Source organism: Gymnoscopelus microlampas (assembly GCF_963454915.1).
Source record: "Gymnoscopelus microlampas genome assembly, chromosome: 13".
NCBI lineage: Eukaryota > Metazoa > Chordata > Actinopteri > Myctophiformes > Myctophidae > Gymnoscopelus > Gymnoscopelus microlampas.
This window is the reverse complement of record NC_139950.1, coordinates 28,421,447-28,448,032: the sequence shown is the minus strand read 5'-3', so window position 1 is coordinate 28,448,032 and position 26,586 is coordinate 28,421,447. Positions and strand designations below refer to the sequence as shown.

At 40.1% G+C, this 26,586-nt stretch overlaps 1 protein-coding gene across 1 annotated transcript; it reads right to left on the bottom strand.

Annotated features, from left to right (window-relative positions):
* Positions 1 to 1,689: 1,689 nt before the first annotated feature.
* On the bottom strand, positions 1,690 to 26,458 carry hhat (hedgehog acyltransferase). The gene is made up of 12 exons (XM_084075713.1): positions 26,317 to 26,458; positions 25,698 to 25,845; positions 24,584 to 24,648; positions 24,025 to 24,138; positions 23,601 to 23,795; positions 21,361 to 21,573; positions 20,497 to 20,674; positions 19,930 to 20,080; positions 17,369 to 17,404; positions 10,566 to 10,767; positions 8,372 to 8,516; positions 1,690 to 2,511 (listed from the first exon to the last, which is right to left on the bottom strand). The coding sequence occupies exons 2-12, from the start codon at positions 25,816 to 25,818 to the stop codon at positions 2,426 to 2,428; spliced, it is 1,506 nt and encodes a 501-aa protein (XP_083931839.1). The 5' UTR covers positions 25,819 to 25,845; positions 26,317 to 26,458; the 3' UTR covers positions 1,690 to 2,425.
* Between the last annotated feature and the right edge of the window lie 128 nt (positions 26,459 to 26,586).

The window sequence follows — 26,586 nt, the reverse complement described above, 5'->3', positions numbered from 1 at the left end:
TTTATAAGGTCGAAAATCATGCACGATGTGATGTAAGCTGCAAGTTACGATGGATTTCTACTATTATTACAATTAATATTATTATATTACCGTTTCTATATTACTTCTCATGTAATTACAGTCGGCGGTCCTTACATTTGTATGCCAGCGGGACGCATGCAAGACTGTGCCTTTAGAAGATTGCCCCACTGCCCATGTCTAGTCCCACACAAAGAAAAAGCGGTAAAGCGAAGTTATGGTTGCTCCTCTGAAACTAGCATGGAAATGGGAATTTGAACAACTACAACTATTTTTGTGGTCAGCTCTGGGGAGCTGCCTAGTAGCAGTAAAACATGTATGCACAAATTATGTGAAACTGTTTTATTTATGAGGAAAGAGATTAGCTGTTCTATGGTCCTTTATGTAATATGCACATGCATCTATATTAATACATTGTATGTGATAAAAAATGTAACTATTGCAAGCACAATGGGAACTAACTTGTTAAGAACTGTGATAAATTATTCAGAACAATAAATATTTTCTACATACTGCATCATCTTTTGTCAGCTTGAGGGATCATTGTTGCCTCGGAAAAACTCATGGTCATTGCATCCTTATAGCATCTGTGAACCTGCCATCTCTGATAGAATTATTTGTTTATCTATTCATCTCTAATAGGGTCATTTGTCTTCTACACTCTCCAAAGTCTAATTCAGCAGGTGCATTATATGGCTGATCTTCTTATGTTAAACACACCTCATAGTTTTGCTCATTTAAGAGGATTCCTCACCGACTCCACACCCTGATCCAACTTAGTGCGACTGGTGTGATAATCCCCAGGACAAGAATAGAAATCAACTAATGCAAACATGGAGGCTCAGTTAAAGAACCCACATGCAGGACACAACAAACAATACCTTATTTTTTCCCCTTGCAGAGAAATCATTTCTCATTAGTCATTCATAATTTCAGCACTGCATTATGTGAAATTACATACCTAAAAGCATGTAAAGATGTTAAATGGGTAAGCCAGGTTACTAGAAATAAGGGTGACTAGATGGCCATGTTACAAATGATGCTAGATCAGTAATTACTCCATCACAAAGCCATGCCAACATTGTTGAACACCATCCCATGGAGCTACACAGTATTTATTTATTTACTTACTTATTGTGCATAGTGAGAAGAAAGAGGAGGAAGTTGAGACAGTCTTTCGTCATCTAAAAAAACTTTCTTTAGTGCCATTACTGCAGTGATGGGTTTCATCCCTGTGGTGCCACTGGCACCACTTGTCATTCCTGCCACTCTGACTCATATGGTTTCTTTACCAGTTTGCTAATAATTCACAATTTAAAAGAGCAGGGAATGACTAGACTCTAGTCATTTCCAGCTCAATTAAATTCTAGATTATGCAAGTAATTTAAATAAAGTAAATGTTTTAAGCTGTGGGAAAATATTTGAATATTTGAATCTTCTGTGTTCGTATGGAACCAAGTAATTATGACTTATCTTTTGAAGTTTTCCGGTGTGTGTGTGTGTGTGTGTGTGTGTGTGTGTGTGTGTGTGTGTGTGTGTGTGTGTTGGGGGGGCTTACCTGCTATTGCATCACCACTAAACTCCACTCTTGAACATTGGCTTTTCATCTATTATAAATGAAAACAGTCGACAATGAAACAATAATAATACAATTATAGAACATTTATTATATTTGATGATCATGTGACAGCACTATAAATGTTAAATTGACACAATTAGTGAAAAGAGGAAAAGCTTATTATAAAGCTTACTATAGTTAAAAAAATGTATTAAAAAAAGGACAATTCCTCAAGTATTCCTATGGAGAAATGGCCATGTTCTCTTGGTGTGTTCAATGTAATACCTGGGGCAGAGAAAGACCACAACTGTGGATGGACAAGGGCAAATGAAACAGGGGGGTCAGCAATTCTTCAGCCTACTGCACCACCAGCAATCTATTCCGTCATATAACCAATACTTGTTCAATTGCTATATTTGTTGTTATACTTAGTTGGTATTCCATTAGTTTAGTATAACGTACTGGGTACAAAACAGGTCCTGATTCAACAACGGTTACCGTTACAACACCTAATGTACTTTATATTACATTCAAATGCACAAAGCATTCTATTTGGAATCAATAACTGTAAATCATTTATGTTGTACTTCGTGGCCAGCTCGGGGCAGATCTAGCCAGGCTGTGAAAAGGTGCTGTCTCAGCTCACGTCCACACAGATTTGGCTGGCTTCTGAAGACAGTGGAGACGCTGGCTGTAAGCCACACTCTCTCACACACACACACACACACACACACACACACACGCAGACATGCACACACAGCAGAGACCCCAGTCAGTGCAGTGGACTCAGCAGGCTGATCTGGTTGCTTGATAGCAGAGATGATCGTTCCAATGCCAGTGCAAGGTGACTCACGCAGGGTCGGGTGTCCACTGAAGACCAACCTGAGCAAAGCAGTACAGGAAAGCCAGCATGGGCGGGGCAATGGTGCACCAGCCTGAAATAAGATGCATATAAAATATTATGGGATACACAGTCTTCTGTTACATCTAGTTCATCAAGACTTATTTTTCCATGAATGACCATAAATTACACAAAGCTCCAAAATCATTATCTGGTATTTGATTTCTTGTCACTCCTTGGCCCGTCCTATGTCTAAAATAGGTGTTGACTGGTAGACCAGAGATGTGTGGCAGGAAAAATGTTTTATTTTATATAACTAATATTATTTTCTAATTTTGAGAAAGCTTCTAAACCTTGTGCCACCTCTAAATGTTGTTTTGACCTTCGGTTTAGAACTATCATCATCAATTGGGGGGGGTGGACAAAACGGTTAAAGCTGGTAAGTTTAAGGGGAGCAATATGGTCTGTCCGCATGTTGATGCTTAACCACAACCTTGCATACATAGTGAGCTCTTTTACTTGGGTGCTTCCATTGAAAATTACATTCAATCGAGTAAAGGCTCAATGATTTTACAATTTTTCTACTTGAGTAAAATAATGTAGTTCTCTACCAGTAGGAAGAGAACGCCCCCCCCCACCCCCTCCGGCTTTCCTCCAGTAACCCACACCTGCAATCACAATGAATTTCAATTATCTATTCTTTTCTATTCTCTCCATCTGAATCTCATTCACATACACACGAGCTGCTTTATGCACAGCTGTAGTGTGAAAACCATTTCCTATCTGCAGTAAGAGCCAGGTTGGGTAGATAAGAGTTTTCTCGATTTATTAAAATCTAGTATTATTGCGTTAATTGTTTTATTTTGATCTTCTTTGCAGGGCTCACTTCAAAAAGAGAGCAATTCTCACAGTGGGGGTTCCTTGTCCGCATAAAGCCAGATTTATACTTAGTTGCACGTGGGTGTAATAGCAGATCTACAAGCTCAAAATGTGTCACGCTCTGAGCATGTAGGCTATTTTCAGTGTGTGACACCCGTGCACAACTAGGTAAGTACAGTAGGGCTTAACAGTTACCTACTACAGCTGCCAAGCACTCACACCAGTATATTCGTGGTATCTCAGTGAAATGAAAAATAAATCAAATGAAAAATGAATGAAAAAAAATGACTGAGGTATGAATTGGATCATGTTAACCCATTAAAACCGTGAAAGCATAATGTGCCATTTTAGGCTTTATACGTTGGCTATTCAAAAATATCAGATCTACAAACTCACAGCTATTTTCATTTTTTTTTTTTAATCTTGAAAGTGTTTTTAAAAAAATATATATATATATATATATATATATATATATATATATCTTTCCTTCTGGGGGTCCCTGGCACAAATCATTTTCAGATGGGGGTCCGTGGCCAAATATATATATAATTTTGGGGGTCCTTCACATACAAAAGTTTGAGAACTACTGATTTAGCCAACGATTTTGTAGAATCGGCCTCAGGTCTTAATGGGTTAACCTTCAAGGTCCAGTGCTCTACGTGAACAATGTGTAATCCATTCCAAGCTGGGGCATTATGCCAAGACATCCCTGGGTTCTGTCTTTGGCAAGAGGCTACAATTCTGAGTTCAGCAGAGAATATTAGAAATGTTTCACACTTACAGCACTATGTTGACTTGTGTTACTTTGACAAAATAAGTTTGTTCCGTGCCTTACAGTAATGATGTACTGTACTATGCATTAATCTCCATTCATTAATTATCAAGACTACGCTACTGAGTGGAAACATGTAGATTAAGTAGGGGAACAAACTGTGTTGAACACCATCATTTACCCAAAATTAATTGATTCATTAATTTACTTAATTTACGACAGTGATATCTGACAGTAAGAGAATAATAATAAAAGTCCGTTCAAATTAGGATTTCTACTTAAAATCAAATATAAAGGATAATTGGTGTGCTTATCTGGGTGCTCGCTCTTTTCAGTTCAGTTCATTTTTTTTGGACATACAAAATACTGTGTTATGTACATCAAACATCAGTGCATTTAGAACAAGGCATAATCTCAAAAAGTCCAAGGCACAGGTTGTGAAGTCCATTTGACATAGTGAGGTGTCCAAGATGCCGAAAAAAGGGGACAGGGAGAAGCATAATGCTTATCGAGCCCTACCCCTGGCTCAGTTTGCATAAATACATTTAATTGTCACAGTGTTTACAGCACACTTCAAGAATACATAATTAACATGGTGTTTCTGCACACAAAACATGTGACCCTCGCTCTCTCTCACGCACATTCACTTCTCTCTCTCTCTCTCTCTCATGTGAGAGTCAATATAGCAAAGAGCTATACGGGGCACAAGTGTCACTGTGGAATGGGCGGTGCAGGTCTAGCTGAAAGTATGACAATAATTACAATAGAAAATATTAATAAATGCAGTAACTATATATTAATAGGTTTAATTTAAAGTATGTCACAAGGTGCTATCAATACTTTTGTTATGTATTATTATCAGGTTAATATAATAATACAGTATAAATAAATGTATGAATGTATTATTATCAGGTTAATATAATAATACATACTGAGGTTTACTGTGTGCCTATTAAAGGTACTCACAAGTACTCACACCTAACTGCATGCATTTAACCACATTAACTCTGGCGTATCTATTTTGGGCTTTCGAATACAGCGAAAACAGCCAAAATCTACAAACTCACAACACATCATGTTGTAAGAGTATAGGTTGTAGATGGTGATATCACTCGCAATTTATTGTACGATGAAGCATATATCGGGGCATAAGTGGTTAAAGCATTCTCATTTGTGACAAGTGAAATAAAAAACAGGTGAGCAAAACACTCCATAATGCCAGCATTTCCTCTCAACTGCCCAATCAGCCAGTGCTGTAATTACTCAACACAACTGGCTTGTCTCCTGATTAATACAGCATACTTCAAGTGCAAATGATGTGAAAAGGCCACTTGCAGGGAGGTTACCTGACATCTGGACTTATTGTCTCTCTTGTCCAGATTGGCTAATCATGAAAAACTGAAAAAGCCTACTTAACGCTCAATGCAAAGTTGCTTAACCCATTAAGACCTGAGGCCGATTCTACAAATGTCTTCTAACAGTTTTCTGAAAAGCGTATGTTATCAGTGGTGCTCAAACTTTTTCATGTCAAGGATCCCCAAAATGATACGTATTTGGCTGCGGACCCCCATCTGAAAATATTTTGTTCCACGGACCCCCAGAAGCAAAGATTTGACTTAAGATTTGAGATAAAAAAAGATGTATTCAAAGATGTGCACACATTTTCACAATTTTTCTAAAATAGCAGATCTACAAGCTCACAGCGCGGCATGAAGTGACGCACTATGAGCTTGTATATGTGCTATTTTTGAATAGCCAAAGTATAAAACCCCACTTTGAGAACCAATGTGCTATATATATATATATAGCTAAAAAAAGCAAAAATGACAGATGCTTTCCTAGTTTTAATGGGTTAATGATCAGAGTGCTGTGCTTTTTATAGAAAGAAAAGAGCTGAAAATGTGTAGGGTGAGACTAGCATACTCCATCTAACAGAATATTACAGATATTATAATGCAAATGTTATAAATATCTTTTTTTTACCCAGAGCAATATGATATTGTTGTTTCTTTATATCCCTCTGAGCTGTCAGGGTGCATCAACAGAAGCACTGATCTCATGTTAAAAGATACTGATGGTGCTTTCTTTTGTTTTGTTTTTTACATTTGGTTCCATCAAGGTAATCCATCATTGTCAAAATGTAAGGAAAGAATATGAAACAATATCACAATGTAGCATAATACTTCCTAATACATCTTGTGTCCCAATGGCTCAATCTCGGAATTTATGTCAAATTATTCTACAATAAATATTCAATTTTCCATATTTTTTCCATTTGTAGCTCTTTGAATATTTCAAGATAGAATGTTTAGTGAAAATGTCCTTCTGCACACCTCCTTCAATGGACAGGTGCATAGGAGTAGGCAGTCAACAAAAGAAGAGCAAAAAAAGAATCCTGCACACTGTCTTCACTTACAGACCAAAAGGTTTAAAAGAGATACAACGTTTTGGAACTTCATCAAGTGATGAAGGTCAGTTGATAGAAAGTTTAGTTTTTAGTTTTCACTTAATTACAGCACTTGTATGGCGTTGTGTCTGCTGACAATAACAAGGGCTTGAAAAGTAACAGTGTCATGCACAGCCAACAGTGTCATTCATGGCTGGGATATACCACAACTTCTACTCCAATAATAAAGCTCAAGTGGTGATACAGAGTGGATCAGTTGTACAGAAACCATAACTATCAATTCTGCTAATAGTTTGGCTGAATAAACCATCGTGTCCCTTGTTTTTTGTGGTCACACACACCGTTTCCGTTTCCTTTCTTTTCATCTCATGACGGATTAACCTTCAAGTCATTATAAATCTCTAGCCACTGACTACATATATACATGCTCAAGGCACTCGGGTGGCGCCCAAGTGCCTGCCCACCACCACAGAGGTTGTGGGTTCGAATCCACCATGGTGCATCCGGCTTCCCTCCCCCGTATTCGGGGGAGGGAAGCCGGGAAGCCGGAAGCCAGGCAGGGATGGTGTTATCCCTGCACGTATTCCTACGGGCTGGGCCCGCACCTGGGGCGGGTGGAGTAAAACGAAGGCTCTACGTCCTCACTGGCAGGTGAGTCAGTAGGATACAACAGCAGTGACAACACACAAATGTATGTGGGGAGGAATCAATTGGCATAACAACTAAATTGTGGAGAAAAAGGGGTAAAACAAAAGAAGAAAAAAAAGAATATACATTCTCTTAAGAAACTATATATTAACATAATCAACTGGTGAGCATTTTAACAAAAAACAATGAGTTTCTGTAATGGTGAAGAAAATGAGGGTGCAGTTCCAACACTTGCTCATTAATCAGGTGCCAAGTATTGCAACAGTTACAATGCAAGCAAAATTATCTCAGGTGGCGAATAAGGACAGCAGCTGGCTTGGACTGGGCGTTGAGATTACAGGGACAGAAATGCTACGATGCTGGGGAGGGACTGACGTTTTACTTTCGCTACCAAATGAGCCAAATAAAAGATGCGGGAAGCAGGACAAGGACTGGCAAGGCTATCAAGCAGATGGCTCTCGGTGAGGATTTCCCCAATCTGATGCAAAGAACAGTGCTGTTTAACTCCAGCCCTGCCACCCACCGCGCCACACGCAGACACAAAGCTCCTAAATGCACACCCCTACAAACCAATGAAGTCAGTGTACTTTGCTAACACCTCATATATCATTATATAGTTGTAAAGTATCGTATTCATAAAATATATAACGTCATTGTTGGGTGGAAACATTTTATTGGTTAAAAATGTATAAAACCCACAGATGGGCACAACCACTTTCACATTAACTTTCACAAATTGTCGAAAACAGTGAGAATACCAGGTCTACAAGCACACAACATCTTGCATCGCAATGCGTTGTGAGCTTGTATGTAGTCTATTTTCACTTTTGTACAACAAAATAGGGGATTGATTTACGGCGGGAAAAAACCTTAATAGTTGAAATATGGAGATACAATGTTTCTGCCCGACAGCAACGATACTGTAAAATCTAAAGTTTAAGAAAAATATTTATATGTTTTAGTTTAAACAAGTTTTTTAAACTGACAGTTTAGTTATAAAGTGTCAGTTTATAATTAAAACAGTACTCTTTATTAAAAGAACCTGTTACATCATACATATTTACCTCTCTGTTATTATAATTTGGGACAGAAAGTGCCATGTGTCTTACATGACAAGTTAACAGTGTACAGTCTGTTTGACTTGATACTCCACATTAAACACAAACTTGGACAGCGCCAGCAAAAACAATGCTGCAAAATAAGGTATTAGCAAATCCTCTTGGGTAAGTGTTATGGAAGGCAGCTCACCTTGAACAAAGACACGCTTCCAGAAGATTCTGCCGACATGAATCCCCCCGAGGAACACCAGATTAGAGAGGATGAGCATGGCAGTGGAGAACGCGGAGAGCAGGGCAACACAACGCCGCTTCATGCGCACAGACAAACTGCGCTCCTAGGGAACAGCAAAGTAATAATTGAATGCACTCAAAAATATGGCATGTACCTGCCTGGCAGTAGTACACTTGGATAAAGTAGGTTTTCTCAATATTATGCTACAGAGCTTTACCATATGAAACCCAACATCCCATGTCATAAAAGGCGAACATTCAGTGAAAATACATGAAAGTTCTGTGAGAATAGGATATCTGCAAGCTCAGAGATGCATAGTGAGCTTACCTTCAAAGTAAATTATTCATTTTCTTGGGATATCTTCAGGCTTTGTCTACTGATAAAAAAGGCTACATTGTTGACTCTTTCTGGCTTTGGGAAAGATGTTTTTCATGTCACATCTTTACAGTTTGATACTGGAATATCTTGAGAATCCTAGTCACACATTAATTAGCAATACAATACATGCATTCTCTTCTAAAGTTAAAGTCTGGTGTTTGGGGAATTTTACCATTTTCCTACGTACACAAGTCACCCATTGTCAGCCTTCTGATTGGTCCCTAACTGCCTAATCAGCTGGCTCTTTTTGCCTTGTTCTGCCCTGGTTCTGCCTTATGGTTGTTTATGTGTAATTAGCTAAAACATTTAAAAACATCATTATGCCCAGTCAGTCACTATACTGCACCTGAGATGTTCCTTTTTACTGAGACCAAGTTTAAAATAATAATTGAATACACTGAATATCAACACAAAGCAACTGAAAAACCTGTTATTTCAATGGTAATGGATGGAGAGAAAGGATTTTTGTCCAACCAAGAAACAGCAACCAATGGGTGCGAAGAGGGGCACAACCACAGGTGGGACTTGACAAAATCTCTGCATGAATGAGGTGCTCGTGGTACAGGGGTAAAGTCTGTCCAGGGGTTCTAGGCTAGGGGGTCTAGGGGTTCGAATTCACAGCGGTGCATCCGGCATGGCCAAGTGTCTATCTATACAAACACAAGGAAAAGCCGGGCAGGGAGGGCAACTTTGTTGCTGCACTCGCAACTACAATGGACTGGGGCGGAGCCTGTCAGCGCAGATGGCTACGACAGGGTACTGAACGGGAGGAGTAAGATGGAGGTGCTAAGTTCTCCAGTTGGGGGCTCCTCACTGGCAGGTCGGGTACAATAGCAGTGGCAAATCTGGCAACACAGAAATGCGTGGGAATGGTTAATTGGTATGATGACTAAAAAAATGTTGAATACTGTAAATGTATTTATTTTTTAAACCCCAAAACAAGGACATCTCTGCATGCAGTTTGAGGATAACAGTGAGCTTAGCCTAGTTTATCTCAATTCCTGGATGTCATGGGATCAGCAGGGCCCTATTGACGGTTTCAAAGGCTCGCCTTGTCACAAAGGGCGACCGGGCAAACTCAGTGTCCTCTGTCAAATCTCTTCTAAAAACTCACCTCTATCGCATACCTTTTTCTTAAATTATGAACTGTTGTACTATTTATGCAATTCATTTCTGATTTTTATTGTATAAATACTGTTGTTATTGTAAAGCACTTTATAACTTGCTTTTGAAAGGTGCTACATAAATAAAGTTATTATATTATTATTATCATCAGGTAGGTATTGCACCTCCAACGCTGAAGGTTTAATATGTTAGCATAGTGTTAAAGGGTTTTTAAAAATATTTTTTAATTAGTATAAATGATCGACCTATAGTAATTCTTTCCAAATTACATATATTCGTATTCATCTGCTAAGGCTGTTTGATATAATCAAACTTATTTGATGTAATGTCATTTTTTTCTAATTAGAGGCTAGAAAAACAATACTATTGTTAGGCCAGTCATCTATTTATAGAGAAGTTTAACGGTGCATTTCCATACGTTTGAGAGGAGCTGCCTGTTACTTGATCCCATAGAGACATCCAGGAATTGAGCTGAACTAAATTAAGCTCACCATTTAACATACCTTCAAACTGTATGAGAAACATAAAAAGGGAATCATGAGTTTGACTCTGGGTACATTAGGTAGGGACAATAATCAAATTTACCAAGAAAAGTCTTCTTTTTCTTTCTTTTTTTTTTTGTAAATGTAAATGCTTGGTTCAAACCTACAACAAAGGGGTGAATGAAGGAAGAGGTGAAGAGAGCCCTCAGTCCATTTTCCACCAGAACTCCAGTCCAGTTCATCAGAGCCCAGTACTGCAGGTAGTCATGGCCTCCATGCCAGAGGCAGACGAAGCCAAACGCCAGGCCAGTGGACATCATTTTATACAGAAGTCCATGACGAGAACCTCCTAGTGGGACATAGATGTACCTGTAAAATATACATGTAGGGTTAATGAAGAAAAATAAATATATGGACTCAGACTTTTAATGTTACAGTTCTCAAGTACATTAAAAAAGCCTGCAATACAACAACAAATACTGTAATAAGAAAGTACTGTAGGCGATTACAGTGATCTCTGCATTACAAATATAGCCATCATTAGAAAGCTACTAATGATGGCTATATTTGTAATCCAAAGATTCAGTGTTTAGTGTCACCTGTTATATAAACTACAACAAGAAATGTATCAAATGATTTATAACATATATCAACTGGCTTTATGCTATAAGTTTATGAGCCTGCCAATACGTCAAAACAACAAATCCTGTTTACCAGTGAAAGAGCTATCCAAATCCTACCCAAATCAATGTGGCTGGTGTTGACAAAGGTCTTACAATACTAACCAGTTAACTTCTAGACAGTTCTCTGCTGTTGTACACAAAATGTACAGTTGTCAAACCTATTTCTCACACCAAATATTGTTCATTAACATGGGAGTGTGTGGAAGAGTCCAGATTCAAACAAAACAAATATGCCTTCTTTTAAACTCAGTTCCATATTCTGTTCAATACTCCTTTAGAAAGTCAAAATGAATGCCACATCAGCATAAATCCAGTACTCACAGACTATGGTAGCACTTTTCATTCCAATGCAGCCCCTGTCTGCATGCATCAGAATACCTAATAGTAACACAATTTGGTGCATCCAAACTATACAGTACAATCTATCTAACTAGCTATAGTGTATTTATCTATCTATTAGTCAGTATGTAAATCAATTACATCGGAGGTGTGCATAATACAACTTTATTTATCCCCTTGGGCCAATTTCTACTCAGCAATGCATATAACATACAATACTGTGTGTGTGTGTGTGTGTGTGTGTGTGTGTGTGTGTGTGTGTGTGTGTGTGTGTGTGTGTGTGTGTGTGTGTGTGTGTGCGCGTGCGTGCGTGCGTGTTTACTTTGCACTTTGCAGTAGTTGGACATCACAGAAGTGAGGAGCCAGATTAAAAAATTAACAGCACTTTTAGTTTTGTCCACAAACATAAACTCTCCAGAAACATTATAGAGTAAAACTTACTATGTCACCAAATTGTTAACTTTGCTCAATAAATCTAACTGGTATTTTCATACACATGATGTGCAAACGTCCCACAGTTAAATGTTTTTGGGTAAAGATGACCAAATTCCCTGTTGTCCAACATTAATGCTTCTGAAATTCATTAACTTTAAGCACAGTTCAGAGACGTTTCTGCTTGGCAGGAAGTATAGCTGCAAAAACATTTTGGCACTTAGATGGCACCCTGCACACTCTCTCCCTTTTAACCAATGGAAACAGTTATGTTTTAATTAAACTTTCTACAGTGAGATTAAATGGTGCTAACCAGAAGACGACAGTTGGAATCACATTTTACATACAGTACTTACTTTTATACTGTATGTGCATGTGGTTGCATGCTGATATTATGTAAAATGTTTGTCATCATGCTCAAGTGTGGGTCATGACCGAAAGAATAAGATTACGGATACAAGAGGACGAAATTAGTTTTCTCAGACAGGTGGCCGGCCTCTCCCTTAGAGATAAGGTAAGAAGTTAGGTCATCCGTGAGAGACTCAGAGTAAAACCGCTGCTCCTTGACTTGGAAAGGAGCCAGCTTAGGTGGTTCGGGCATCTAGTACGGATGCCTCCCGAGCGTCTCCCTGCACGTCCCACTGAGAAGAAACCTTGGGGCAGACCAAGGAACAGGTGGGGGGATTATCTCCACACTGGCCTGGGAACGCCTCGGGATCCCCAGGAGGAAGTTGCAAATGTTGCTCTGGGAAGGGAAGCACTCTCACTCAAATCTATGTTGGAACTCTTACCCCCGCGACCCGATTCCGGATAAGCGGTTGAAGATGGATGGATGGATGGATGGATCATGCACAAAGGAGTGACAGCTATCCGCACGACTCGACACCTGGCACCACACTCCCTCGGGTCATCGCCGCGGCACGCAAGTCGGTCGGTACCAATACGTGCATAACCATTATGGGCACAGCGTTCAGATCAGCAGTTCTGGACAACCGGATCTCCACATATGCCTATATACAGTACTGTATGGGCGTATCGGTTGGAAAATGTAACCAGCAGAGCACGTGAGCGGAGCGGAGCGGGTGGAAATTCCGCTCGGCGCTCCAGGGGGCTGGTTTCACGCTCGCTATTTGCTCACGTCGACTCCCCCCGCGCTCCGCTCCCCGTCGCTCCTCGCTCACGTTGATTTGCGCAAATCTCGCTCCATGCTCCGCTCAAACCGGGTCGCTCAACAGTAAAAAAAAAAAGAAAAGAAAAAGAAAGTAGAAATTCTAAAGAAATATCGGTGCGCTGTGCACTGTTGGATGTCTGTGTGTCTCTGAGTCCGAGCGACCGGGCATGCTCAAACATTCGGTGCGCGGCCCCCGCGAGGGCGGCTTGGAGCGGGAGGCGGTCCTCGCTCTGAGTAGCGCTCCAACCTTTTTATAAACCAGCTCCGTGCTCACGTCAAAATCGCGTCGCTCCGCTCGCGCTCCGCTCACATGCTCTGGTAACCAGGTCTACGAACTGCAGGTGTGCAATGGTGGTTCGTCTCTCCCCACACCACCACTCTTCACTGATGGAAGCCTGATGTGTCCCGTTTGACAAAATAACAATATTTTTTAATAAATAATAATTAAAATAAAGTCCAAAAGGCTAACAGCCATGTGCCGCCAGTGTTTGTGCTTTCAAGAGAAAACTAGAATTACTGCACCAACCGTTTACCATAATACAGTATACATGTGTCTGTCCAGACTCATAGTAGCCTAAACGTACAGTAGAGAAGACTTTGGAAGAATTTAATCAACATGTTTTTTTAGGTCACAGTGACCTTGAACTTTGACCGCCCACTTTTAATCAGTTTTATCCATTCTCTATATCCATAAGGTAATCCATGTCCTATTTCAGCAGCCTCTCAAGCCAGTTCAATCTACTCAGACCAAGTTTGTCTACCCAGGGGTAGACAAAATACTGTAAATATCTGAAATATAACTGTGACAGGCTCATTGGCAGGAGGGATGGCAGCTAATGTTCTTAGAACAAAGTTATTTATATCCAAGTAGCAACATACTGCTTGCCATGCATTAGTTGTAATCCTATGGTAGTTCGGCCTAAAGGAAAATAAGATACAAGACCAGATATAAGACTTGTCAAGACACAGGCTTGTCAAAACATCTCTTACTAGTTCTTGCTTTAAGAACTGGCGTCTTCATCACTGACACAAGTCCATTTCACATGAAATGTCACTGGCTATATTAAAATATGAATATTCTGTGTGACACAGGGCATTGTTCTAGAAGCATATGGTCCTGCACTATTTCTAAGTAGTGTCATCATCATTATGTTTAATCAATATAAGAGCTTGTCTAATATGCTTTGACAGAATTTGTCCATCTTTACACGCAACATCTTACTGGCTTTACACATCATCCATATTTCTCCAAAATGTATGAGAAGCAGTGCTGAAAACGATGCAAACTCGTCCTCTTTGCATGGCTGATAAGATCACAAAATTAGTTTATATGATTTATGAGCATCTACCACAACGTAAGGCAGAGCCTAGTCGATAAATAAACAAAGCTAAAGGCAACATTAGAGCATACTTAAGTGAGGTTACACAATTAAATATGGAGAATATGGTTCATTCAATATGCTTAACAATAATTCATTATACAGTCTATATGGCCAACATAATATTTTAACATCAACACCCCCCCTCCCATTTCTCACACACACTCATTGCAAAGTTGCTACTATCGTACAGCTAAAGCCTAAATATGGAAGAATACTGTGGATAACATCGAGAAAACTTGTCTCAGGGTACGAAAAGTGTGGTCTTATTGTGACTAAGGTGTCTGGTCCCCGGGTGGCCCTCTAGTAGCATTGTGCGGCATCGCGCCACAGCACTTACAAGGAAACATCACTTTCAGGCCATTGCGCCTGCTGAGCAGAGAACTAATTATCTCGGCCACCCCTGTGGCTAATCAATGGTCCTGAAAGATGAGCCTGCAGTTTATCAGCCTTCAATAGAGGCTGGCCAGGTTGACAATATTGAGAGATTAACCCATTAAAACCGGGAACGCGGTCTGTGTAACCACTTCAAACCATTATTTTATACCTTGGGCTATTCAAAAATAGCAGATATACAAGCTCATAGCGCAGCACCGAGTGCCGCACTACGAGCTTGTAGATCTTCCATTTGTGAAAAATCGTGAAAACGAGTTCAAGTTTTTGAATGTATATATATTTTACATTTCTGCTTCTGGGGGTGCCTGGAACAAAACATTTTCAGATGGGGGTCAGCGGCCAAATACATATAATTTTGGAGGTCCTTGACATGAAAAAGTTTGAGAACCACTGATATAGCAACATAGGTTTTTCAGAAAACTGGTAGGATTTAGAAGACATTTTGTGGAATCGGAACTTCAGGCCTTAATGGGTTAAAGTAGGTACAAGAACAGATGCATACAGAGGACTACAGCAGTCTTTATATTGTAGCTACAGTACTACACACACTGAACACTAAAGATCCTCAACAACCAACCAACCAACCAACCAACCAACCAATCAATCAATCAACTAACGAACTGGTCTGTCTCTACAAACTAATGAAATTAGGTAGCTGTTGACAGCTTTTCAATCACTATAAATCTGAACATCTTAATTAGAACATGGCTGAGATGGCCTGAATACACTTGACCATTAACAAGTATCAAAGGTAGGGCAACAGATAAGGGACAATGTTTGATATTTACATAATAGTCCATATCTTAACAACAATAACTGTTTATTCTTTCATATAATTAAATGGAAATTACAAAGCTGACTGATTTGTTTGTGCCAAGATCTCTGTATCTGTCAGTCCTATTCCCTTTTATGCCCATAAATGGAGATCGCTGATGTCATCAATATATGCCCACATATGGGCATGCCCCTTTTGTGCCTATATATGGAGCTGGCTGATTTGTTAGCGCCTGATGCCATGACGATACAGTACAATACATTGAGGTTAGACAACACTCCATATTTGGGCGTATTTGCATTGGGAACCCCTTATGGCTAACTCATAGTGACATGAGCGTGATGTCAGAGGTCCGCCTTGCCTGCCCGCTCGTCCTCCCTTAAGCCAATTTTAATATAGGATATGTTGCCCTGCCTTTAAATTAGATCCCATGTATCCCAAATCCCAGGATTTGGGATGAAATGTTGAAATGCTTGTCTGTTCCTCCTTAGATCTCAGATGTGACTCACCAGACAGCCTGCCTTGCTGGGCCTGTCTTACTTGAAAAGCAAATTGAACGGCAAGAGCTATTTGTTGGGAAGAGAGAGTATTAGACACGCCACTGTACGGGCAAAGACCATCGCCATGAAATGAGGAGGTATGAGCCACTTAGCTTCCTGGGGAGACGAGGCGTCAGGCGAGTGAGTCATGTGGAGCACAGCATTAACACCTACGCACATATCTAGCACTCTTCACGAAATTACAATTACCAGAGTTTTAGAAATGCATTAAAACCTCTTCAGTGACACTTTCGCTATTAATGTGGGGGCACAGCATCTTGTGTATCATTTTGCATCTGCCGTAGCTAGGATAATTATAAAGGATGCCATTAAAACAAATGACAAATTGAGATAAAGCATTTTATGCTTTATTTAGATAACAGAGGGGAGGAGATAGGAGAAAAGCGAGACATGACGGCATCTGGAAACCAACTCAGGTCCTCGTGACTCACAAGGAGCATGTATCATATATGTTCAATGCACTAACTGGCTGAGCCACCAGGCGCCAACAGACTAAAATGTAAAACTTGCATTTGCAATGTAGATTCGGGAGTCTTTAACAAGTACATTCTAATCTGGCATAACTGCTGTATGTGCCAAATTTAACATCAAACAACGTAAAGGATGTTAGCCTCTACACAGAGACTGAATAACAAGAACTACCCACAAAGATATAATATTCTTATGGAAAACTACTCTGTATTATCTGACAATAGTGGCATAGTAGCATTTCCACAAAGCAACATGCATAGCAACATGCATCCACCATTCAGTTCATGAACACCCAATAGGTTATGATGCTCAGCAGATTGTGCATCATTAACAAAAGAAACACCAGACAAACAAATAAAGCATGTTGTTTAAAACCCAAGTGAGTGAATGCATAATGGCTGTATTACACATGCGCATATTGAACATGGTGGCATTTCTCCGGCAGTGGTTGGGGGGGGATAAACATGACAGGAACATTTTTAACCAACAATATGTTGCTTGGCACAAACATGCTGGCAGGCAACTGTAGACTTCTGAGAGTAATTCAAAAGAGAATCTGAACGCCAAACCATGAATGTTGTCTTTTAGTATGCAATAAATAATTACCAGTGTTTTGATACAGCAAATGCCAGAAAAAAGATGGTCGCTGTATTCTATTGTACATGAAATAAAGGGAAAACTGAGTTCTGCTTTCATCACACTTTCAATTGGTATTAACATTTGAATTACTGTAGGCTCCTAGAATTTGATTAGATGCCTCTTACCTGATGAGCCATCGATATAGCCCTTCATCAAAATGCCTGAAAGAGACAAAAAAAAACTTTTACTTTCTTTTCCTCTTTGTTTTTTTAATCAGAATTGTACATACTGATATAGCCATCCCTATGAAACACCTGAGCGCTCTCTGTGTTGACAACAACTTCATGGATTTAGAGAATATATAACCTGAGTTTGGGTGTGTGTCTATGGTGAGAGATTCCTTTCACAAAAAAGAGAGAGTGCGGGCCTATCAACTATATGTTGCTTTGTCAATAGCATAATTGGGAACCTCTAGCTAGTTCAGTAGAAATGTGACAAGATGTGCTACAAGCATGCAGTTGTATTGAAAAACCAAGGCAAAGATTTTTTTGAGGTTTTGAGTGAAATAGAGGAGCTTGTCATTACCAATTATGTAATTACCACATACCATGTTGAGTTGTATGTTGTATATCTGTGTTTCTCTCCAGCTTTGAATAGGGTTTAAGCTGCCACATAAAGTCCACCAGCAGTTGCTGTACCAGTCCCGAAATATAGCTTCAGGTGTCTTTAAATATTCATCAAAGGACTTAGCAGTGGAAAATCAGCATCAATGAGAATTAGCAGTAATGGTGATTACGGTTCTTTGAAAATAATAATCCAAGTGCTTTATTATGCCCTTTAGCTTAAGCAATTCTGACCCCTTCAGTATAAGATACGCATAGCAATTAATGATTGTTTGTGATTGTTTAGGAGTTCATTATTTAGGAGTTCATTATGGGATTGTTTAGGAGTTCATTATGGGCTCAATAAATGTAACAATCCTCATCAGATGAATGTTTATACAGGCGGTAATGCTATTAAAATAATTAAATAGGTGTGTATGATGTTTTTGTCAGGTTCTGAGACAAGGGGCCATAGCCTAGCCTGTTCCTGATTGTGTGGAGGTTGCCATTGTTCTGATTGCCAGTAATGATAGGAGATGAGCCAAATCATTGCTGTTAGACGGTTTGATTGGCAAAGCACAATCAAACTTAAAGTACCTGACATAAAACACAATCTGACTTCGAGCAGACTGGGGGGAAAACTGCTCCTTTTACTGTAGGACAAATATAGCAACCTGTTAATGATGTAGACACCTTTATCTGACCTATTAAGAATATCACACAAGATGGAGTGTGCATATAATGTATATTATAAGTGGTTGACAATGGTCAAGTGTCAAAGATAATCACATCATACTGGTTTTATACCACAGTTTATACCACACAATACATTATCAAGTAATGGCAGACAACACTTAATGATTTTGTTAAATGATATATATGTTACAGTAAAACTCCAGTGCTGTTATACGATATACCAGCACTCACAATCAAATTACTTGACTGGAACAAATATAGGTAATTGCCCAGGCATAATCACAACAATGAATGCCTGAGCGCTAATTTGTTTACCACTTACCTCTGTTTACCACTTACTGCCTAATGAAATCACAAAAACATTGAGAAAATAGTATTTGATGAACTTGCCAACCCTGGCGGTGATGTTTGAAATGAGTTCCTTTTCCTTCCACAGTGAAGTCACTCACAGTGACACTTCAGAGTGCTGTGCCTCCGTAACCCATTCAATCCGGGGGCGCATCTCTGTCACTTTAGATTTCTTTGGCTATTCAAAAAATAGCAGATCTACAAGCTCATAGCACTATGAGCTTGTAGCTCAGCTTTTTTTTTTATCGTGAAAATGTGTGCAAATGTTTAAATATATTATATTTCAAAGCGAACATTTGTCAAATATTTTGTTCCAGTGCCCCCAGAAGTAAAGATTTGAATTACAAATGTTCGCTTTTTTTTCACTATTTTTCAAAAATAGCAGATCTCTATCTACAAGCTCATAGCGCGGCACAGAGAGCTTGTATATCTGATATTTTTGAATAGCAAAAGAAATCTAAAATGATGCGTTCCCGGTCTTAATGGGTTAATTTGTGCTGATTGTCCAGCTAGTCACAGCAGCCCTAGGGATTACCAGTTATCATCCCAAGGGGTAATCAGATATTACTCTCTCAATCCTTTTGTCACTCCAGGGCAAATAGAGGCTGGGTATGAGATAAATATAGATTATCATCCAGGCATTCCTGTTTGCCCAAGGCTAATTACTGCGGGCAATGAGGATGTACATTGTTTATCACAATACAGTAATCATAGCCTAATTTATTCAGTTTCATCTTCACCCAGCTGAAGGCTGCTCAGATGGTTAAGATGAGCGCTGGGGGGGCGGGGGGTGGGGTGTTTAATGTCTTTCTCAGGGACACTTCAACACATAGACATGTTAGGAGTTAAGAGTCTCTTGCTCAGGGACACTTCAACACATAGATGGGCGGGCCAAGAGGCGAACCAATGACCTTCTGATTACCAGACAGCCTCTCTACCCACTGAGCTACAGTTTACCTTGGGTCAGCTACTGCCCTAGGGCTGAGATCAGTATCAACATCCCCATAGTTTCATCACTCCCCTCACCCAAAAAGCTGGGTATGCAATACAAGATATATCTGATATATTAGGGACATTATTAAGAACAGCTGTGAACTTGCCTCCACATTCCAGTGAAACTATACATGATGCTGACACAGCGCGGGAGCTTTGGCGGAAGTAGGCCATCTAGTGTAGCCAGCATTGAGGGCAATCCAAAGAGCACCAAGTACTTCACATAGAAGAACTGCACAAGAGCCAAGGCCAGACCACCTGGAATATAAAAGAAGAGGGAGAACAAAAAAATACGTCTTTGTAAATGAGAATATTGGACATTATGCGTATGTTCCTACACAAAAAATACACAACACAGAAAAGTTGATTACGACTTGAAAAATACAATTAAATTATTGTTTGTGAGCATGTCTGTGATCAGTAGCATACCTGTGTGTGTGTGTGTGTGTGTGTGTGTGTGTGTGTGTGTGTGTGTGTGTGTGTGTGTGTGTGTGTGTGTGTGTGTGTGTGTGTGTGTGTGTGTGTGTGTGTGTGTGTAGGGGGCAGGGCATGCTGCATTTATTGATCCAGGTTTCTGATCTGATGTTGCAGGGATATTATAGCAAAAAAATAAAATAAATCCAAGATTTCAGGAAAACCGCCCAGGGGAGGCAAGTGTTCACACTCACACGTACCCAGAGCCCACGGAGGAAGAATTTGCAGATAGGTCTCATTGGCCTGTATGGAGTGCATGTACATTACATGGATCATGTACTCTGCGATGAACCACCACAGAAGAATCCTGCCTGCTCTGAACACCAGGTACATCAAATTGGCTTCATCTCGACTGCCTTCCTTGGTGGGTGTCCGCATCTGTGTTAGAGGGTTGGTTTAGAGGTTAGGAAGTGTGTACTTAGCAGTCACAGATTTGCTAGCTCAATTCCACAGAACAATACGGCCCACACAATATTACTTAAGTCACACAAAACCAAGGACGCTAAAAAAACAAACTGAAAACAAGCTCTTATCTTAGTACTCTCTGTTGCTTCCTTTAAACATGTCTTATTCAGTCAAATTAATCCAGATTTGAGCTGGGATTAAACGATTAAGCGATTAGAGGTTTACTGTAAATTTGTGTTCTAAACTAACTGCTTTAATAGATTAGATGAACCAAAAAGAAGAATAAAACAAACTACTTGCCCACCATCGCAGAGTCCCATGTTCATTTTGGGCAGTGGTGCCTCCGGCTTGGCCGGGCACCGTAACAAACATAATGATGGTATTTGTGCTTGGTAATTGTGTCTTTGTTGCTGTATACTAGTGACTCCTACTGGTTGGTCAGGCATCTATTCAGCAGGGAGGGGAATTCGGGGAGATACTTCTCACTGTCTTGGTGAAAACAAGCAGCTGGTGGCTTGATGTTTGTCATCAACAACATCTTCAGCTGAGCGAAGTTCAACTTTTACTTGAGAAAAATCAATCACGCTGGCCTCTTCAGCATGGGGAACAAGGGGCAGAGAAGCTTTACATCTGGAATAAATATCTGTGGCATCTCCTACCTGCTGGATGTAGTCATTGTATGTGATGATGGGTCCATTGTAGAACAAGGGATGGTAAAACGAGTACGAGAACAACCAGTACAGTTGCACGGCTCCACCGGGCTCCAGGGGGCACCAGCAGTGCTCAAGACTGAAGCTGATGAAACGGAGTCCACCAACGGCAACACTGAAGAGTAACAGGTAATACTGTTCCTCCGTCTCATACCAGCCTCTCTAAGAGACACAATGAAAAGTCCATTCAACTCTATCATACACCTGGTATACCATATCATCAATAATCAAAAGTGCTATATAGTCAAAATAACTATATACATACGTATACAGTACATTGATAAACATTGATAAACGTGACTTATATTCACCTAAAATTACAGTACATTTTGTATAAGTTTCATTGCAACATTTATTTTATGTGTATCATTGTTTACAAGTTCAGAATAATCTACTGCAATCCCAAGATACACAGTGTGCGTGCGTGGCGTACGTGCGTGTAAACAAATCAGTGTGGGGTGTGTGAGTGTAAGGAAAGAAACATTTTCTGAATGTTCTTAATGGAGTGCCTATCAACACAAGCAGCCTCTAGAACCGGCAGTCTATTTGTGAATTGCCTATCCTTAAGGCACACTGAGTTAGGGACAAATACAAATTGCCAGTAGCCTGTATTGCTTTGTTTCTCAGAAAGTGTCCTTGAAATCAATTGCATCGGGTACCATTGTCCTCGTACCCAAGAATGCCTCATCAGCCGGCCTGAATGACATCGAAAAGACCAAAGAGATGATCGTGGACTTATGTAAACAACGGCAGAGGTCATTCCTGAACAACAGGGCACCAGTGAAGAGGGTGAGCACCTTCAAGTACCTCGGTGTGCACATCACACAGGACCTGACTTGGAGAATACACAGAAGACTGTGGCAAGGAAGGCAGTTGAGAAAATTCAGGGTCTCAGAGAAGGTCCTGAAATCCTTCTACTCTGCCACCACCTAGAGCATTCTGACGGGGGCCATCATTGTATGGTATGGTAATAGCTGCTCACAGGATCTGCAAGTTCAGGGGAAGGTGGTGTGGTAGGCTGAGCGCATCACAGGGAGCTCCCTCCTGTCCCTGCAAGACGTATACGACAGCAGGTGCTTGGGTAGGGCTAAAAGGATTATAAAGGACAAACACCATCCCAGTAACGTTTGACTGTCTGTGATGATGCGGGCTGGCACGCACTTGAGTTGCCTCAAAGCCCTGGGCTCTAGACTTTGAAAAAGAGAACATTTTCTCTGTGGCTATCAGAGCCCTGAAAAAAGCACAAGGAAAAAACAAAACAAAAATAAATAAATAAAACAAAAACTGCATTCATTCGTAATTACCCTGCTTTTTTTTTTGCTCACACTGTTACTGGCACTAATGTAACATAATTGAGTGCACTTGATGTGTACCGCGCATTCTATTATTGCCCACCCCCTGATTCTATACTTTCCCCAATGCACATTCCCCACAGCTGCTAAGAGGTTTTAAAGAGTGTGTTTTACCTGTACTTATCAATGTAATTTGTTCCCCTTATTTTTATCTTCTCTTATTTGTATTTTTTTTTGTTCACAGCACCAGTATTATCTCTATTATCTTCTTGAGTATTGCATTGCAGTTGTTAGCACAGTCTTACAGAACATGCCACAACAACATTTTGCTGCTTGTACCTGTATGAGTGAATGACAAATAAACCCCTCTTGAATCTCGATATAATGCAACCACTTGTATGCTTCTACTTCTACTTAAGTATTCGATGTTCACTCAATGTTTAACTTGTGCACAGGACAAAGTAGATTGAACAAAGACAAGTGTCTGCTGGTTCCCTTTGAGTCTTGCTCCCTCTTGTGGTCATTCAAAACATAATGACATCTCACTAGTGGCAAACTCCAGCAATACATGTATGTATGTATGTATGTATATATATAAATAAAGGGAGTGGGGACAATAACTGCTTCCACGATGCTTAGAGAACAGCAGTACAACTGTTTACAGTTTTCACACCTGTAAACCTGTGATGGGACAATATATTTGGAGTTGCGCGCACACACACACACACACACACACACACACACACACACACACACACACACACACACACACACACACACACACACACACACACACACACACACACACACACACACACACACACACACACACACACACACACACACACACACACAGAGAGGACAACAATAGGCAATAGGCTAACAGCTCCATCATACCTGTAGGTCCTGTAGTGGCTTAAAGTGAAGACTGGAGAGCAGAAGCAGGCTACAGGTCCAGCACAGAGCAGGCCTACGTAGCTGGGCCATGGTGAAGGACAGGAGGAGGTGTATGAGCAGCACACTCACACCTTTAACTCCCAAAACACTGCAGGCTGCCAGGAGGCCATACAGCAACAGTGCTGGTACCCTGAGCTGTTTGAGGTTAACATCAGAATGAGTGAAAATCTCTACAGATAGTGATCCTGAGGGGCTCATTTTAAGTGGCTAAAGTATTACTGAAGTGAGGAAGAGAAACAAATAACTACAATTAATAATTATAACTAAACAAATAAACAGTATAAATAGGTATGGTAGGGTGCGGCAGCAGTGATATGCAGTAGTATTCACTACCATTTAATTTTAATTAATTCATTTCTCCTACCTTAGGGAAAAAGGTGCAGGTAAATCTAGATATGACACCATGTCCAATCAGAGTCCACAGCAGAGACTTCTTTGCCCATTCGCTCCAGAAACTCCATTCAAAGTCTGTGGGGTCCTGACAAAAACAAGTAACTTCACCATGGGCGTCCAGCGTAAGCAGGGGTCGGGGCTCAGGGATGACCCCTGTGGAACAGAACACACTCTGAACAGACAAGATGTGGACATGGGGCCTGTCCGTATGTTACTTTCAACTACTTTCAACCTGGCGTCCATGTATGTGTAAAAAAACAAAATTAAAATTAAAATAGCTGATCTACAAGCTCACAATGTGTCACATTGTATATTTGAAAGAGGACCTAAGGTGGTTATAATAATTAACTTTTTTCCCCTTCCTAGAAATGTAGCAGTCGGAAGTACAATATTTGTCCAATATACGTGTATATATAATTGTAGTGGAGTATCCAAAAATACATACTAATACTCAGGTAAAGTACAGATACTAAAAGAATGTACTTAAGTACAGTACTCTTGGTTACTGTCAGCCTATACAGAGATCTCACCTTTTTAAACCCCACGAAAAAGCCTTTCTCCAGTTGTAATTCTCTCTCCAGACCTGCTTCATATTCTGTGGAAATAGATATCGTTGCTGACGGCCAGAAACCTCATATCTCTTATGTTTTTCATCACTTAATGCCCTATTTCATCACACAAGAGTACAAGTACTGTAGTGGAAATAGCTGATCTACAAGCTCACAACGCATGGCGATGTTATGCGTTGTGAGCTTGTAGATCTGCTATTTTCACTATTTCAGAAAGTTACCATTTCCATTTCCTGAAAAGCAAGGGTTTTGGACACAAGGTTTTTCTACCCAACAGTGATGATATTCTGCAATATTGGGGTGTCAAAATGACAGCTACCTGCTTATGTACATTGTGGCAAGTTTGTAGAAGGTGGCCAGATCAACTTTACCTAAGGATTAGGGATAATTTGGCTGGGGAAAGTAGTTGATTAAAAACGTTGTCTATTAAATCAAAATAAACGCAGGTCAAATGTTGTTGTTTTTTAAAGATTTATTTTGGCCATTTTATGCTTTATTTCAGATGGGATAGTGTTGACAGATTCAGGAAACCAATGTCAGAAAGAAGAGAAATATGCAAGACACGGGGGAGTTGAAATATAACTCTGGTCAATTTAATCGATTATGAAAAATAATCGATGAATAACTATCCCTATTTTGGGCATGTCATTATAGGCAAAAGGTTTAAAAGATAATGAAAATACCCAAATCTACACGCTCCCAACACTCAATGATTACTATCAGGAATAGAGCTTTAGGTTTTTAGCAAAGAACTTTTGTCTACTAACCAAGCAACAGCAATAGAGCAATACGGAAAAGTAAAAAATGTAAAGAGTTAAACTCATGCACTTTTCAATGAGCAACTATGTGCATGATTCCAGATAGAATTGTCGTTTGTTGTTCAGCTCTGTTTGCACTTCCCAAGCTATATGATAGCCTACAACAGAGAAAGTGGCTTTTGTGGTGAGGAAAAGCTACAACACTATCAAATCTATGCAGTTTTAAGTTTTCATAGGCTGCCCTTAAGTTGACAAAACGTTTGTTCAATTATAAACACAAGTGTTTGTAGGCCTATTTACCTTTTGATTGATCTTACCTTTGGAGAATCTGTGCAGCTCATAGAAAGAATACAAGTGAGACCCAAACGAAAGTGCCCAATATGTGATGATTTCTGTCCGTGGCAAGGATGCCAGGTCTACCTTAGATTTAGATGCCATCAGCCTATGGTCCTGTCCACAGTGTGCCTATAAGAGAGAGAGAGAGAGACAGAGAGAGAGAGAGAGAGAGAGTGAGTGAATTCCACACGTACACACAGTCACAATAACGTATGTGTGCTCATATACACACATGAGACTTTATCTCTTGTATCAGTAGTGATAATACCTGCCTACTGGTGTCTTCACTGATTTTGACTGAAATAATGTCACTTGAACAAACAACTTCAAAACAGTGATGCATAAGGTCACTATATCGATTTAATATATTATAATAGAAAATTAATAATCGATTTGCCTAAAATGTGTCCATTTTGAGGAAAATCATTGTCACTTTTTTTCTTTCAAATTCTTGTGTGTGCGCGCGCGCGCGCATGTGAGTGTGTGTGAATCCCTCATAGAGGAGACTGGGCTAACGTCAACTGTGTGTGGCCCGATAATAATATTTCTCCGTTCAGAGCTAACGGCAGCTAGCTGAATGAACGTTATTCTATGACTTACCTATGCGCTGACACATAGTGACGCCTGTGTGGAGATGCATGGTGATGGTGGCGACAGGCGACACCTTGTTATGCACAACCTGCATACCTCACTGTTTACACCGTCTCATTTCGTACAGAAACTGTGTAAACAAACACCAACTCAAGACTTCAAAGTCGACAAAGTAAAAAAAGGTTACATCCGGCCAGAGCCTTCAAAATAAAGGCCAAAAAGTGGTTCTCAAACAGTGTCATTTCAAAGACCCCCATAACTCAGAGTACAGATGTAGGC

Excerpts from the sequence above, each read along its gene's own strand:
- hhat (XM_084075713.1), bottom strand. The coding sequence starts at position 25,818 with ATGGCATCTAAATCTAAGGTAGACCTGGCATCCTTGCCACGGACAGAA. Across the intron at positions 24,139-24,583 it reads TTTTCGTGGGGTTTAAAAAG|GACCCCACAGACTTTGAATG; the intron begins GTGAGATCTCTG and ends TGTTTTTGTCAG. Across the intron at positions 10,768-17,368 it reads CTATATCGATGGCTCATCAG|GTACATCTATGTCCCACTAG; the intron begins GTAAGAGGCATC and ends TATATTTTACAG.